Source organism: Apteryx mantelli, chromosome 5, assembly GCF_036417845.1.
Source record: "Apteryx mantelli isolate bAptMan1 chromosome 5, bAptMan1.hap1, whole genome shotgun sequence".
Classification (NCBI taxonomy): domain Eukaryota; kingdom Metazoa; phylum Chordata; class Aves; order Apterygiformes; family Apterygidae; genus Apteryx; species Apteryx mantelli.
In genome coordinates, this window is record NC_089982.1 from 7,968,425 (window position 1) to 7,986,106 (window position 17,682).

Genomic DNA, 17,682 nt, shown 5'->3' on the forward strand with positions numbered 1-17,682 from the left:
AACGAGACAGAAGGAGCCAGGCGCTCTCCAGCCTAACCATGCAGTATCCTATACAATATTCACATAGGGAATCACCTTCACAGAGTGCCTGAGAAATACTGCAAAAGGCTAGGTCTCAGAAAGAAAATGTGTCAGGGCACATCTGCGACCTGGCTAATAGTTACATCATCCATCTTTCCATGTGGAATTTTGTCATTTTGCTTCTGTTTGTTCACTTTATTGTTTTCCACCGAAAACAAGATTTGCCTTTAGCATAAGCCTGATTTGCTTACTGCACTTGGGACCACTTCAGGAAATATTCTTGATCACGCTTGACTACTTACCTGTTCTGTTGTTCTTTTAAGACTGCTTTGGCTCTTCCATGTCTTTCTTTTTATATAATTTTGCTTTTCAAAAAGTAAGTTATACACACTGTCTTATAAAATGCAGAACTTTGAAATTCTTTGTTAGGCAGAACTGCTGGACCATATTAAGTTTTGAGAATGAACATGGTATAAATATGCAACAAGATATACAACAAGTTTTTTACTGGAATTTTTAAAGCGCAAGTACAAATGAGCGGGGAATAAACCGTAATACTGACAGGTCACAGTCTAGCAGACTTGAGTGTTCTCTTTAGTTTTATAGCTGACTTGCAGGACAGATTGGACAAATCTCTCAAACTCCAGAGCTGATTTTTCTTTCTCTGTCAAATAAGGGTATAGAACTGCCTTATAGAAAGGCTCTAGCTTCCTCGAGATGAATGCACAAACTTGAGTGCAGGAACACATGCCAGGCTTCAATACAAATCATGCACACAGAAATTAAGTATTTCCAATACATTGGTCTATGTTAATAACTTTAAGAGTCTTCAAAGAAAATCTCAACTGCTACAACATTTGTGAAAAATTTGCCTCTACTGTTCTACTTATTAAGCTTAAACATGAATTTCAGCTACAGAAAGTATTTGCTGCCATCATCACTTCATATTTTGCATTTATTCAGTAACAGACACTCCGTAGGCACCTACTGCTGACCCCACAGCTCCCTTGTCAGTGTTTCCCCACTAAAATCTGCTAGATTTCAGGGTAACTTCTAGTAAGAAGACTCTGATCTAACATAGGAGAGAAAGGCTGCTGTGTATTTAGCAACAGTAGGCAGTGGGTGTAACTACTTGGAAACTTTACTCTTTCCTGTTTTAGTCCTTCAGGAACAGAAGCCTTGATTTTTTTTCACTGCAGGTTGAATCACATGGTATCATTGAACCACGACCTTTAAAAAGAAGTCCAGAAGTTTGGAGGCCTCATATTCCTTTCTGGGTAATAATGAGGACTAACCTCTTCTCATCAATGTATACATGTGGTTCCTGGTCATGTCAACAGGAGTTCAGTATGCAGCAGGGTTGTATTGCTGATATGAGTTCTCAAAAACCAATTTGGTAGCACCTGTACTTAGACTTAACAGAAACAAATTCCTGGATCAATCTGTGGGGGGAAACAAGAGGAGGCAAAGTAAGATTTTCCTCATGAATAGCTTTAAATGAACAGTGGGAGACTGGTCAATCTGATTAAATATTAAAGGACAAAACTGCCCCATGCAAAAAGCACCCTACCCTAAAGAAATAACTGCAGTAGCATCATCCAATCTGAGTGAAGATGACAATCCACAAAAAGCACAATACAAAAATGAGGATGATCTACATAACAGCTTTGAGCAAATGTGGAGATATTTCACTGAAGTAGTTTGTCTTATAAACCATCTTAGGCATCTTGAATGAAAAGACCTTAATATAAGCAAAAAACACTCTGAACTGCATTCTTGACATTTGTGGGTAAGCCTGGGAGGAGATGAGGAACTAACCCTCAGAGAGCAATTGCAGACCAGGTATCTGGATTCAGAAGCAAATGTGTACAAAAACATTGTTCAGCAAATAAGGAAAGCATGCAGCAGACACAGATCACTGGAAGCTTCCAGTTTGTTCCTAACAAGACCAAGGATAATCAAAATTGAACGCGGCATGCTAAGTAGATGGACTGTAAATACCTTCCCCTCTACAATGTGTACTGTATAGTCCAGGGTATTTGAGGCAGATGCGGACATGCAAGTGAAATTCCTATTCCTGGTAAATTCTGAGTAAGTAACAAAAATAACATTTTATTGAGGAGTTGTTATTCTTGCCACCATATCAGATGATACCCTTAGAGCAACACCTTTCCCACTGCCTCACTGGCCGCCCTCTGCCATGCCTGTGTGGCTCAACCCTAGATCCTCATTTATGCAAGTCCTTCCTAACTAGTCTTAGGAATGCGTTTTCCTTTAAATTTTAAGAGATCTTGAAAGGCATAGGGAATGCTAGAGGAAACCGAAAGGGAAAAACTTGGTTTACTGTGAGTGAGGAAGCAGGACTTTCTCCATCTCAAGATACTGCTGCAAGGATTAGTATGTATCTCTATCATGAAAGAATGAATTCCAATTAAGAAAATATTTATCACAGAGATTTCATTGTCATGTCAGCAGATTTCAGATTTTACTTAAATTCTGGATTGACTTTGAGGCCTGCTGTATCAGATATCAAGACCTTTCTCATTAAATATAGAAATCAGAATTAAAATAGTGATCAGTTTCTTCTCTCTCACCACTGTGTGGACATTTATGATTACTGCTAAGTGACATAAAACATGCTCTTCCCTATTACCTTGACCTCTCCCTGTTTGACTTTTTCTGATTTATACTCACATTGGATGTGCACTGGAGATGTTCACAGTAATTAGCACAACAGGGGCCATGACTGGGGCCTCTGAACCTCACCAAACACAAATAATCCATCCACAAGTGCTGTGTGTCATGCTCCACTCTGAGTTATATTTCTCTGAAATATAAGCTTTGTTTGCTTCCCAGTACAGCTCCCACATCTGAATAATATTTGTGTAATGTACATGCCATAATCAAGACTGTTCTTTGTTCTTTCTCAAAGTTATTTCTCAACTGGAATTCAAAAATAACTGTAATATATTTAAGTGACACTAGAGGGAAGCCAAGATGTCTGACACCCATTCTTTAAAAATACAGCTTGCAGTCCTAAACACAAAGTTAAAAACAAAAAGTCCTTAACATGGTGTAGAAAATACATATGTTAAAGAAAATACATATATTATATTTGCTAAATATGCCAAATGGATTCTTACTTTACAGCATGGTTTTGCTGTTCCTTTTTTCTTTCTGCATGCTGTTAGGATGCCCAGTCTCTTCCCTCTGGCTGTTCCCTAGCTGACACTAGGAACCTGGGTGCTTTCCCAGTTGTAACACTTGACTGTAGTCTCATGAAGCATTCAGAAAGTATGATAACTTGCTAAGTATACACTGTAAATATGGGTGATTAATGTTCATGTGTTTTCTTCCTCATTTGGTACTTGTGATATGGTTGCCCTGGTAATTTCTACTTTGGTCATCAGTTCTGTTGTTTTTTTGTCTTTAGCACCTGTCATGCTGCTAAGGCTATCAGGATGCCCATGGAACATCCCGTCCGCATGTTCCTGCACCAGCATTAGAGAAAGGACCGAGGTTCCCTGGACCATGGAAGTAAGTCAAATGCGAGTACGGTCAAGGCACAACTTGTTTGTATTCCTGCTCCGAGCTGCAGTGATCATGCACCGGGGCTGTTTTAAGGTACCCCCAAAAGCTCTGACCGTATGACTGAGTTTCCCTTATATTCCCTTTCCCCCTCCTAAGTTCTTACCCTTTACCACCCTCATCCCCTCCCAAACACACAGCCTGACCGTGTTTACCCTTTCCCTGTTGAACCCGATTTTGGTGACTCATTTGGTGTTTATGATACGGTTGCCCTGATAATTTCTACCTTGGTCATCAATTCTGTTAAAATAGTACTCCTTTTGTTACCTATAGTGTCCTGCTGTTTCTCATGCTGCTGTCTTGTTAGAAGCGCCGCAAATCAGGGTTAGCCATCTGCACGCATACCTTAATGTATCTGTTTATCTTCAACCCCCAGCAAGAGGGGTAACAAAACAAACAACAAAAAAAACATTTGATATACAAAATAAGCTGATGGTAACACAATGCCAAAAATAGCTTATTATGTTAAGTGCAAGGGAAAAAAGCCTTGATATAAAGCTTGATTGCAACAACATTTCAATTTACCAGTTTAAATACAAGACTTGCATTAAAATATTTCTTGAGATACATCTCTCACTCTCTAAGGTGATTTTTTTTTTAATTTATATACACATATCCAGTTGTAACACTTAACAGTAGTCTCATGAAGCATTCAAAGAGTATAACTTGATAAGTACACACTGTAGATATGAGTGGTTAATCATCTGTATGATTTCTTCCTTCAAGGGTTTATAACATTACGTTGAGTACTAGCCTCAGACAGGTGACCAGCCACCTGATACAGTATAATACCCCCACAAGCCCTTCCCCAAAGTCCCACAGTTTACATTTCCAATGCTCACTGGATCCAGATGGTGTTGCCTCTTTCTGGTCTGCGAGGTTCCACTGTCAGGTCTCCAAAAGTGGAGAAAAATTGCTCCATTTCCTTCTGCAGCATGTCATTCCTCTTCTCTGCATCCTCCTTGGCCCGCTCTGCATTACGCATTTTGATTTCTACCATTGTGAACTTCTTCCGCTCTTGATCCAGCTCTTCATGCAGGGACATCATTTCTGTCTCCAGGGTGAGATTTCTCTGCTCCAAGCTGCAGAAACAGGAATAAAAGCAGACAGCTCCTGAGCAGCACTCCTCACTGGCTTACACAGAAACACAACATCACAAACTCATGTGCATGTTTATCTTATTTACAAAGCTTAGATTAAATTTCTGAGAGGCGTATCTGCAAACAATGGCTTCACCATTGATTCATTACCATAGTGTAATCTCTATTGCATTTAGAAAATGCATGATACCAACTACTAGTAAGGTGTACGGTAGCTCCATCTAATTCTCCGGGAAATGGTTTAAATAAGCCTTTTACTTCTGGAAGCGTTGACTCCCATCTCCCACTATAGTAGCCCTACTGTCACGTATAAGGTCAAAATAATGCCCAGAATGCCTTTGTTTCACAGCTAATCTCTCTTCTTCAGCTGATTTATCTACTATATCTATCTGCAAATATGGATCAACAATTCGAAAGATATTGCAATCAACAAGGTTTGACTTTTGTCTAAAAAAATCACCATATTTTGGGTCTTCTGAAAAGTATCAGGGATGCTAGTGGTATTACTAAACAGTCATCACATATGTTAAAAACTGCACTGAAACTGAAAGTTGTGATGTAACGGGGAGACTTCAGTTTTCTGGGCACTGTACTTTCACTGAGAGCTACTGATGCCAGTAGCTCTACACGCAGCGATCCAGCTATGGCTTGCAGTGTCAGAGGTACCAGTGCTAAGGGCTTCTGGAGAAGAGTTCCAGTATTCTCCCAGTCCCCAAAACTATGGGTGCCACAGAACCAAGGCGCTGGTTTCACTGAAACATGATGATCAGTTGCCACTCTCATTTTCTGGAGAACAGGCATCAACTAATTAAATCACTTTGAGAGCTGACTGATTTTGTCAGATTCTACAGAAACTCACAAGGTTCTGACTTTATTTTTGGTGCTAATGGGACAGTGTATCCTAACTGAGGAAAACGATTGCTCTGAAACAAAACACACAGAATCATATCCCAAGAGCAATCCCGTATGACAACTCTGAAAGGCAAGAAACCCAGCAGAGAGCACCAAGTGACTGCAGCTACTGCAGATTTCTAGCAAAGCACTATTTGAACAAGTTTTGCAAAACTATGCTGAAGGCTGGTTTCAGTTCTATTTGTTTTTATAAATCTTATTTCAAGCCTGTATCAAGTCACAATATGAACTGAAAACATGACTAACACCAAGAACAGAATTTTTTTAATTGCTATAGGGCTTTTTCCTATAGCTATTAAATACATCAGCCATGTTTTTGTTTATGCCACATGGGCTGCGTACAGCGACAAGGAGTGCTCCTCTCTGTGCTCAGAGCAGTCACAAGCATGGTGACTGCAGACACCTTTCTTTTCCAGCCACCAGCTTCAGCCGAAAGGGGCTCTCCCTCCTGACCAGGTGCTGTGCAGATATAGCAGGATAGACAGACTGGTAAGTGTTACCTATTCTACTCTGAATCAGAGGTCTCCAATAAACAAACTTTCAGAGAGGAACTGAGGGAGTTATGAACCTGGTTCCTGTCACCTTCTGGGGGATAGTAGCACATCTAACTATTTGTGTCTCCCAGAAGACTTCTGGTGCTGTCTGTGCTGGGCACAGTGATGTGGGAACAGTAACTGTCTAGCTGTACCGATTTTTTGGCTTTCAAGTCAGAGCCTGGGGTGCATAGGACAGACCTGAGAGGGAGTGTTTCTTGGTTTTTCTTTGCGAATGGCAGTCAGGTGGTAGGGCCAAGCTGTGTTACCTTTTTATCCTTGTTTCATACTCTAGCTTTTGCTTGGCCATCTCTTGCTTCAGGCTGGACACCAGGCTGTGTAGAGCGCTGTGATTGTTGGTACTGTTGGCCACAAAGGTTTCGCTGTTATCACTGCTGCTGGTGGCCCGGCTACTGTGGCCCCCGACACTCCTTCGGTCACTTTTGTTCTCATAGTCTCCTGGATTAGAGAGGTCTTCCTGTGGTGGCCCTTCCAGCACAGAGTCTTCAAAGTTACCCCCATAAAAGTCCTGCTCAGGGCAAGTGGTGGTGGACGAACGACAGGAGTTGGAGTGCTCAGGGAGGGATATTTCGCAGGAGGATGTTGACCATGTGGCACTGTCCACACTCTGTTTATCATCAGAATTCACCATGGAGAACTGCTGGTGGACATTGTCATAGGTGGAGAGCCTGTTGTGCTGGCCTGAGTCACTCACCGACTCCTTTTGCTTGCTGTCCCTCAGTGTGACATAGCCGTTGGGCACCCAGCCCGGGGTCCGGCTGTTGAGGGTGTTGCTGTGCCCGTCTGTGCTGGAAACGCCCATCCGCACCCCTCCATTCTGCACACTGTGTGTGCCCATCTTAGTCACTGGTCCTTTCAGGGATGACGTTCTCCTGGTTTGCAGGGGACAGTTTGGTAAGGTCTGGCTCTTCTCGTGACCCTCCACAGAGCTGCTGAATGATCCATTGGTGACTATGCCGCTGCCTTTATTAAAGGCAGGATTTTTTTTCACTGTGAGAGGTGGACTTCTTGTGACATCCAGTTTCTGGATGCTGTTCCTGGGGCTACTTGTCTTGCTGCCTGGCAGAGCAGTGGGAGACCCATTGTCAACGCTTCCCCTTTGGGGAGACTCAGGTTTGTCCCAAGAACAGCGCCTCACTGCTGACTCCTTGGTGTTGTTATTTTCTTTGTTCTGTAGCTGACCCACGATCGCTTTCTTTGGCATTTCATTGTTGTTGTTACACACTTCAGGGCCCATCTGAGGATCTGCATCCTTGGGAAACAACTCTTCATGTTTGCTTATCATCACTGACATTAGCTGCTGGACTACTACTGTACCTGGAAGGAGACACCAAACACATTGTTATTAATGGCTGGTTTTGTTTAAGGCATAAATATATTTTGGGGGTCAGATTCCACAAATATTTAGTAAACATTCAATTTATACACACATTTATCCAGTATGTCCATCTGTGTAACGCACTGAATGTTTAACACATGCCTAGTTAGCCTTCAGGCCAGCCCATCCTATCTTTTTTCCATTTTCCTACCATCATGGGTGAGACAGAGTACACAACCCAAAGTGGATCTGGATACCAGGGTTTGTTTTAGAACCAACGAGATCAGAGCTTTCAGGCTACCTGATTATCTCACACACTCCCTCACTCGCTCCTCCCAGTGTTGTGTTCTGTAGGTCTCAACTTCATTTGCCAGCAGGGAGATCGTCTGGGAAGGTCAGGGAGGAAAGTTATGTTGGTTCATGCTGTGCAGCTGCTACAGTTACCAGTCTTGGGCATTACCAGTCAAGGGCCCTGGACATCCCTCAGCATTTGTCTCCACGCATCTCCCTGATACCCACGATCTTCTCCTACTTCCAGGATGTCTTCTCCAGCCAGGATCTTCACCTTTGTCCTTCTGGGCCTGCTTCTTCTTTCTGAGACCACTTCAATTTTTTGGGAACCCTTCTTTTTGGCACTCCCTATTCTTTCCATCAAACCAAGCACATGGGTTTCCCAATCTAAATAGTCTATGTCCAGAAGCACAACGCATGATCAGCCTCCTAATTGGTGGTTCTGTACCCTGTCTCTTTATTAATTGGAGGATTTGGGACATGCCACTGTTGTTTTTTCCAGGTGTTGCCAAAATACACAACCAGCCCATACTGGCTGCAGCTAGCCAGTAGCAGGCTTCTGCTTGAGAGTTTAGAAGTTCAATTTTGGCCATTCACCCACCCATGCACAACTATCTGCCACCTGGTAGCGGTAACAATTTAAGTGATTTTTTTTGCCTACAACACCTACTCAGGACAGCAGCTGGTCCCCACTGCTGGTCAGAGAAAGGTGTGGCAGTCAGTTGGCTGTTGCACCTTGGGCTTCTCTGTGTACTGCCTCTGGTGCACTGACTGGCATCCTGAGAGCAAACCCACGGTGAATCCATTCCCTGCCAAAACTACTCATCCATCCTGGTGCCACGTGTTTTCCGCTGTGTAAGACCCGCTCATGTGGATAATAAGATAAACATAGGAGACTCTTTTCTAGTGTAGCAGGGCATGCAGCAGGCCTCACAGACACCCTGAAGAACTGCAGCTACTGCAAAGAAGCCATTAGCATGACAGTTAACTGCATTCCAAGACAGCAGAGAGAGATAACAAATAGCAAAGAATAACAACATCATTTTAAGTGATGTGTTTCAATTCAACATGGCAAACATCCTTAAAACCGAAGTCCCATTCTGGCAAACCACTTGTATGTAATAGCTTAACAGAAAAGGCACAGGCAAGGGTTCTGCACTGCCAGAACATTGACATTTTAGTCTTATGGAGCAAAATAGGGCAGTAGCGTGACAGAACTAATTTAATGTAAATGCCTTTAACCACTCGGGGTGAGACTGTGAGCAACCAGGAAACTGCACTGTAATTGACAGATTAGCATTTATAACTGGACTTGGGGTAATAAAGATGTGCTACTGTATTTCTTTATTTTTTAAACAGAGCATCATTAAGATTACTAATAATCTTTCAGGAACAAGGTCAAGTTACTTATAATAACCACTCCAGTTTAAAGCTCCTAAACAGCTTTCAGAGGCATACTTTGCTCTTTTAATCAATATTTTCCCATTGTGTAATATCATTTCACATCAACTACATTGGAATATTCTGGGCCTTTTTCCCCTCACCCCTTTAAAATACAACCACTAAGAGCCAATTCAACATAAATGCTTGATTTTTATTTTTTTTTTTTACATTTTGCCGAGGTAAAACCATATATCAGAACTATGCAGAAAGATCATTCATTTACAGTTATACCCATGGCATGTTTAGCTGTATTTCTTCAGAGGACATTAGCTGTTATGTGCAAAATTTTACTACAAACATTGGACTAACTCTGATCCTCTACAGACATAGGCAACTGTATAGATCTTCATCCCCAAAATACAGGTATTACCCATAGCTGCATGTTCAGCCTTCAATACAAAATAGTGACATTGGCTTCAAATGGTTGTAAAGCAGCACAACTAAAACATGGACCATGCCTTATGTGCAAGAGAGTCACTCTCATTTTAAGGCTATGTCTTCCAAAAAGCACAGAGCAATGAGGAAGGGTGGCCATGAGCACTAATCGATGTGCAGTCTTTTTTAAAACTTCCTATACATTTAACTATGCATAGCCCAAGTTTAAAACAGCATGGTCTCATTTCAAATCTTAAAGGTTGTGCTTAAAGGGAAGTTATAAATCTGTTTAATCAAACCTGTTTCTCATGAGTGAAGAAAAATGTATTTCCCTTCAATGAGTGCAGTATCCATGTCATCTCCTACAGCAACCATGAGCCATTTTGGTATTAGGGTTGTTCAGAAGCAGGCTGGAGAGTTGTTTTAGTGACTGGAAAAGCACATTATTTTCCCTTTCCACCCACTTAAAGAATCTTTCTTACTCAAACTTTCACAAAAAATAACTGTTTTGACAGGAGCCAATTCTGGAAAATATAAACCCAGAAAATAGTATTTCGTTTTATGAGTGGCTAGCTCCTCTCCTCCCATCTCAAATCCCCATGCATCTGCCCACTCCCAGGTGAGCTGAAGATACATGGTATCCCATCAGTAAATGTCATCCTGTGAGATATCACTCCCACTGATTTCAGTGATACAAATCAGCTCTGTGGCACCTCTCTAATTCCAATCTCCTGAACAATTTTAAGAATTTTTTGTACTATTTCATTTAAAAGACTGAAAGAAAAGGGACAGTGTGTTGTCTGGCCAAGAGAAACATTCACAGCACTTATCTACCAGCTAGTTAAACCATAGAAAAGGGTCAGGGTTAGAAAAGCTACTGCCCTAATTAAGTCAGTTTGGCAGTTCTGGAGGTACAAATGAGAAGAGGTTGAAAGTGAAGTGATATGCAGCATGCACACACAAAATGTAGGACTCCTGCAAGAGTGAAGGAGGAAGGAAATCAAGCAAGGCCCTTGTGTTTCTCTCAGAATATCATGTGGACATGATGCAAAATGTGTAAACTAGAATTTCAATGACATAGTGAAGCTTATCTTGGTGCCCTCGTATTAGACCGTCATGGTGTATTTGAGGGAAGTATGTACAGAAACCAGGGGGGTGCCACAAAGTCAGATTTAGGGGTATTTGCACCTGCACTGCTTCGATGATACTCATGCACAATCACAATAGATGTGCATGTAAATAGGACACCTGCCCTTGCAAACCCTTTTGAGTGAGCTGCGTCATGAAACCATCCTCTGCAACAATGAGAACTCAGACATGAAAGTGAAGATGAGCACTAAAACTTTTTCCAGGTTAGAAGGTTTTCTAGCTGGTTTGAGCTAACGTGCAGGCAGCTACTCTGGGTGCTCACTGCTTTTGTTATATGATTTGGAAACACAGCATTTCTGTCCACAGCAGAATTTGTTGTGTTGTGTTGATAGTTAAGGGGAAGAGGAAGGAAACACAAGACTTCAGGAAAACAAACAAATGAACAAAGTCTATGGGGAACTGCTGTATCTAGGGAGACAAAAAGAAAATCAAAATCCAATTAAAACCAAAAAAAATAACTCCTTCCACTCCCAAATAAACAAACTATGAACACAACATTTTTACATTTTCATAAAATTTTCTGTGGCAGGGTCTGTGTGGAGCCCTGCTAACTTCTGAGAAAGCTGAGTAAATTCTACATTAAAAAAAAAGTGTTTGGAGGGAGGAAAGGCATCATGTACTTACTTTATGGGGAATCAAAGTCAGAAAAATTAAACCTAGCAGAAAATTATAATTGTCACGATCGTATTTTTGTCTTAATCACAGCAAAATGCTACAGCAATACACTGGTGTAAATAACAGAATATAGTTGACAATATGATCACTGTTGTTCAAGAAGACATGTAATATACTTCTACCTTGTGGGGATGACTCACTGCAGTATGAACCTGTACAAACTTGTTCTGGTCCCTAAAAACAGTAGATACAATGTTAACTGCACTATGACCAGATGGGCTGAATAAGAACTTGCCATATTTGTAGAAAGTTTTGACTGGTATGTACTATTAATAAACCTAAAGACATTGCTTTTTCCTAGTTAAAGCTGTGTACAATCTTCTCCAACTCACCTTCCATGATAGTCAAAGGATCTTCCACTTTGGGGCGAAGGATGTTGGGGCCAAATACAGTAGCCAGATTTTGCACACTCATTTTGTTCACACTTGAATAAGACTGGACTTCATCAAGGAATCTGTGGGGAAGAAAGATGTCTTTAAGGAATAATTGAAAAAAGAAAGGAAAGAAAAAAATCAAGGCACGTGATGGTTTATTAACATACATTCAAGTATTCCATTTCAAGTCCTATGCCACATCTTAAAAGTTCATGGCTGTTTTCAGCTTCTTCAGATTTTTTTGATATATTCATAAAACCCAAAATGGTCACTCTGGACTGACTATAAAATAACTCTGTTGAAGATGGTAAAATTTTCTCTGGTATAATTAATCAATTATTTGGCTCATAAAATATCTTCAAATTGCAAACTTCCCATTAAAAAAAAAGTTTATATTAATTCTGTAATTTTTTAAAGATGAATTTCCTATAAATTCACAAATTGCAGCTGTGTAAGACATGTTTTTAAGATCTTAATGTTTCTGCAAAACTATTCTGTATGCTACATGATGTATACAGTTTTCAACGATACCATGCACAGCCATGGCCAGTAAGTGCAATTAGAATCAAAAAAACCAGGTCCCTATGAAGAGGACAGGATATTCACTTCTACCTTCTTACTTTTCTTGCTCAATCCAGCCTGTTTATGAAAGGAACTCGTAACTGTGCACCTTGATAGAGCAAATTACTAATTTGTCACATGGTAAATATTTATTTTTAGTGCACTCACTTACATTCACCAGTTCTCTGACTCTGTGAGTTATGTTCCTCCTTCAGGGCACAGGCAGAGACAGGTCTGTCTGTAAGCTCACAGTTACAAATACCAGTGTGATATTTTTGCAGGTGCGCTTACCTACAGATGTATTTCAGCAGGTTATAATTGACAGCTGGCAGGCTCTTCACTTGCTTCACCAATTCCTTCAGGCCCTATATATGCAATTGAAAAAAGAAAGGAGGAGGTGGCAGAGGTTCTCAGTACTTTGCCATCGAGATTCAAAAAATGTCAGCAATATCAATTACCAAACAATAAACACATTACTGAAACGGCATCATTAAGAGAAATGCTATCCAGGTTATCATCAGAAACCACTTGTAGAATGCATTTCAGATGGGGAAAGCTATATTCTGCTAACAAGGATTAGCTTTGGATAAAAGAGCCACTTCATTACCCCATGAAAATGTTTAAGATTTCAAAATATTGCTATTTCACAATGAGACAAACTTCAGATTTTCTCTCTTACTTAGAAAATGCCAAACCTCTGAGTCTAGCCAGTACCTCAGTGCTTGGGATACTTGGGATGTGGGAGATCAAAGTTCTTCTCGATTCCAACCAAGGATGTAAACCCCAGGCTTCCACATCCCAGACAAGTGGACGGACCACCAAGCTAATGCTCTACCAGCAAGGTGGGAAGGATGTAGAGGATGTGCCTATCTATATACACAATACAATTCAGTATTCTTTGGCACAGAGACATGGCATTTTATCTCCCACATCTCACCACCCGTGCTTCTGGCTAGTAGCTTTAAAAAAAAACAAACAAAAAAAACTTGGTCTCATCCCATCTTTCCGCTCTCTTTCACTCTCTTATTTTGACCAGCAGTTCCATCCTTCCTCCTACTGGTAAGAAGGCTTAGGCTTCTAGGAACAGTTCTGGTTTAAAATAGCTGGCATTTTCAAATAAAAACCTTTCTTTTTTAAATCCAGTTTCAGTCCGTCCTACAGTCAGACAAACAATTATTTCAGTTTGTGCCCACCCTGAGAATGAGACAAGCAGAATAACACACACTAATTTCTGTGCCCTGTGGAAACAGACCCTGGCTATGCCCCTGCCACCAGTACCTTTGAACTCTGCTTCAGTTTGGGTTTTGCTGCTTTGCCAGCATTGATGGGGTCTGATTACAATATGTCAGCAAAACAAATGTAATTCAGGATGGGAGGACCGTGAGAGTGCGTGTTTGCTGGTTGTGGGCTAAGAAAGGAAGCAAGATGAACAGCTCTCTCCCTCAACAGTGACTGCACTTATAGCTCCTTTAATAGGAAAGATCAAGTGAAAATCTAGTCAGACAGTTCCTACAATTAGACTGCTAAGCCACTTTACACAGGATTAAAACGGCTCATCGTCCATAGTACTGATTGTTGACACACAGACAGAACCATCTCCAGCACCAAAAGGCCACTGTGATTTGAACCTTGCTTTCAAAATATATTTAAGAAAATGCTCCATGGCATAGTCTCAGAGGAACTACATAAACACACTGAGGATCTCCTACCATAACTTATACAAAGAACAAGTCAAATTAAACCAGCAGAACACTCTGCTCTCACTTTTTGCAATCAGCCGACAAAGAGCTGCGCCTTGTAGCTAGCTATGAAGGCCAGTCAAGAAACAAGCCTGATTTCAGTGGGTGTAAGAGATCAGGACCATAGGAGACATTTTGCCACAGATCTTTCTTCCTCCCATCCCATCAGAGGCGAACATCACTGTGTGCCTTAACTGTCTGTAGTCATCAACTGAAGGCACAAAAAGAGCCTCTCTCTCAGTTAGGAAGGAGGGGCTGTTATTGATCCTAATTAATTAGAGGAGGAGCAATGAAGGGGTTCAAGTCTGGCAGGCTATGAAATCAAGGAGAAATGTCAAGATGGACTAAAACAGAAATAACCACCTTAGAAAGTTAGGGAAATAGACTGAAATCAATGAACCTATTTATATTTACTCTGAAGAAAAAATATCAGGGATGCCATCATGTACTTAAAAGCAGCATTTAGTGTCATTTATTACTTCTTCAGACTAATAAGTCCTGACACCAAATCAGTGCAGTGCAGACACTGTAAGTGAGAACACTGATTTTGCTAATTGCTATTATGCCAATTTTAAAGACTTTGGAAGATGGCCCAGCACTGCTATAGAAGGCATCTTTCTGATGCTTTCTGATTCAATGATAGGTAATTAATAGAGTAGTTTGGACTTCTATCAAAAGTCAATAAAGCTTGACATCCTAAGACACTTGCAAGAAAATGACCCCTGGCCTGGTGGTAAGAGTTGCACAGCTGCTGGCCAGACCCTTCCAGCTACAGTTTAGAATGCTAATCCACATAAACAAAACAAATGCTCTTCTGTGCAAAATGGAAGTCATTCGCCACAACGATGTTTATTTGAACTGTGATTCAATGACATGCAAAAAATACAGCAAACGGGTATTCTGCACAGACTGCCAAGTGAGCTAGGTGGCAATAATTTTCAGACTAAATTAATACAGGCAAGCCTTAAATCAGAAGGCATAATCACCAGCTTCTCTCTTTCTCCTCTAAATCAAAACCAGGTTGTAACACGCCAACCTTTCAATCTCACTGAAGCTGCAAACTCACCGTTTCTTCCTCCTTGCTGATCGTTTTGGCACAGGAAAGAAAATCATCATATTTCGCGTATGGTATGACTGGTTCTGGGAGTTCCCTTAGGTACAGTTTGAGCAGTGATGCCACCGTGTGCACATCTGTATTGCTGTGGGATTGAAATACAGAAGATTATTACTGTGAATCAGGAAAATACTGTGCAACTGACAGGCTACCAACTGCTGCTTTACTTTTTCCTTATCATCCTAGATTTTACTCATCAGCAGTATATACGATTACAAATTATATTTGTAATCTGTTTTTAGTTTCCTTGTCCTCTAAAGGACTCATAAGGATACCTGCAAATAAAGGGTTGTCAGCTCTGATGATTTATTACTACCAAACATTTACAGATCGGGCCCTATTTGCAGAAACAGGTACGGAGACGATCTTGCCTGTCATTCAGAGGCATCTCACATCAGGCATGCAAAATCTGTCTTAATGCAATAATGCGTTTCAATTCCACCACAGCCAGTAGCCAGGCCTCATAACCAAACCATAGCAAGTTACTCAAACTTAGAAAATGTCTGACGATACAAAACTGGGAGGAGTGGCCGATACGCCAGAGGGCTGTGCTGCCATTCAAAGAGACTTGGACAGGCTGGAGAGGTGGGCAGAGAGGATCCTCATGAAATTCAACAAAGGCAAGTGCAGGGTCCTGCACCTGGGGAGGAATAACCCCATGCACCAGTACAGGTTGGGGGTTGACCTGCTGGAAAGCAGCTCTGCGGAGAAGGACCTGGGAGTGCTGGTGGACACCAAGTTAAGTATGAGGCAGCAATGTGCCCTTGTGGCCAAGAAGGCCAATGGTATCGTGGGGTGCATGAGGAAGAGTGTTGCCAGCAGGTCGAGGGAGGTGATTCTCCCCCTCTACTCAGCCCTGGTGAGGCCACATCTGGAGTACTGCGTCCAGTTCTGGGCTCCCCAGTACAAGAGGGATGTGGCACTACTGGAGCAAGTCCAGCGAAGGGCCACAAAGATGATTAGGGGACTGGAGCATCTCTCTTATGAGGAAAGGCTGAGAGAGCTGGGCCTGTTTAGCTTGGAGAAGAGAAGGCTGAGAGGAGATCTTATCAATGTGTACAAGTATCTGAAGGGAGGGTGTCGAGAGGATGGGGCCAGACTCTTTTCAGTGGTGCCCAGCGACAGGACGCGAGGCAATGGGCACAAACTGAAACACAGACACTTCCATCTTAACATGAGGAAAAACTTTTTCACTGTGAGGGTGACAGAGCACTGGAAGAGGTTGCCCCGAGAGGTGGTGGAGTCTCCTTCTCTGGAGATGTTCAAAACGCGCCTGGATGCAATCCTGTGCAATGTGCTCTAGGTGACCCTGCTTGAGCAGGGGGGTTGGACTAGATGATCTCCAGAGGTCCCTTCCAACCTCAGTGATTCTGTGATTCTGTGATTCTGTGATTCTGTCTGAGTGGTAGAACAACAGGTAACATATTAGGGCTCAGTCAGGATAAGTCTAAGTAAGATGACAGTCAAAGAGCTGATGTAACACATGCTTTCTTAAAAACCCGTTTACAGAAACTTAGGTTCTTCTAGGCTACAAGTAGTAGGAGTCAGGGCTGATTATCAGGCACACTAAAAGCAAGAAGATGGAGAGAAAGAAGAAAATCAAGAGTTCAGAATATGCAATATGATCTTCTTAAATCTTTTTCTGGTGTGTAAAGTTATACTGTGCTTACTTTGAAGTACTTCTGTAAAAAGTAGTAAGTAGAAATAGATAAAAATACTAGTTAACATGAAGAAATCTCTCTTGTGTTACTTCTGACACCATCTCCAGATTTATCTGCTCAGACATTTCTTTATGTCTTTCCTCGCTGTAATGTTTTACATGCTTTCACTGTTTCAGATAAATAGAATTATACTGCAACCTGATAGCCTTCCCTCTGACTTCTGAAAATTTTCAAAAACTGGTACTAAAATATGCTAATTTCATTCCTAACAAATGCACAGATATTTCTACAATGCACATTGTTGTATTGTTCTGTTTTCTTTAAGAGTGTTCCTACTTGGAACATTTTTAAAATTCACCACCTTACAAAGGGAACCACTGGTATTTGATGCACTTCAGCTTTGTTAGAGGTATGTTAATCATTATGTCGGAATGATCTCTGCTGAAACAAGAATGGCTTTTACTAAGTTAAATCTTAACAAAAATGCTGGGAACAACCTTAGATTAATGCAGTATGGCATGAGCGATTCAAGTAAAAACATAGGAAGAGAAATTATAAATAACCCTATGTATTTAAATGTTAGCCCCTAGAAATAAATTCCCAGCAAAAATTTCTATTTCAACCCTGAAAAACAATCCCAAAATTCCAAAACATGTATGAAAGGACTTTTTGGAGGAACCCTAAACCAAGCACTAACTCAAACTGCAGTTTTAGTGAAGGTTCAAATTCTAATCCCTGCATTGCAACCCTCTACTTTTAGCCTGGTTTGGATCCAAAATGGGAATCATCTATTGTCCCCCACCTTGT

The 17,682-nt window shown here is 41.3% G+C and overlaps 1 protein-coding gene across 7 annotated transcripts in view; it reads right to left on the minus strand.

The window, feature by feature from the left end:
* Positions 1 to 458: 458 nt before the first annotated feature.
* ARHGAP24 (Rho GTPase activating protein 24) overlaps positions 459 to 17,682 on the minus strand; it is a 249,256-nt gene continuing 232,032 nt past the window's right edge. For 6 of the 7 annotated variants that reach the window (XM_067297416.1, XM_067297418.1, XM_013957393.2 and 3 more), the window contains 5 exons: positions 15,167 to 15,299; positions 12,653 to 12,726; positions 11,759 to 11,880; positions 6,424 to 7,492; positions 3,952 to 4,691 (listed from right to left, as the gene is read on the minus strand). In XM_067297416.1, coding sequence (XP_067153517.1) covers positions 4,448 to 4,691; positions 6,424 to 7,492; positions 11,759 to 11,880; positions 12,653 to 12,726; positions 15,167 to 15,299 — 1,642 coding nt within the window. In that variant the 3' untranslated portion in view covers positions 3,952 to 4,447. Of the gene's footprint in view, positions 1,464 to 3,951; positions 4,692 to 6,423; positions 7,493 to 11,758; positions 11,881 to 12,652; positions 12,727 to 15,166; positions 15,300 to 17,682 lie in introns of those variants that run through there. The other variant, XM_067297417.1, reaches the window with a different exon arrangement.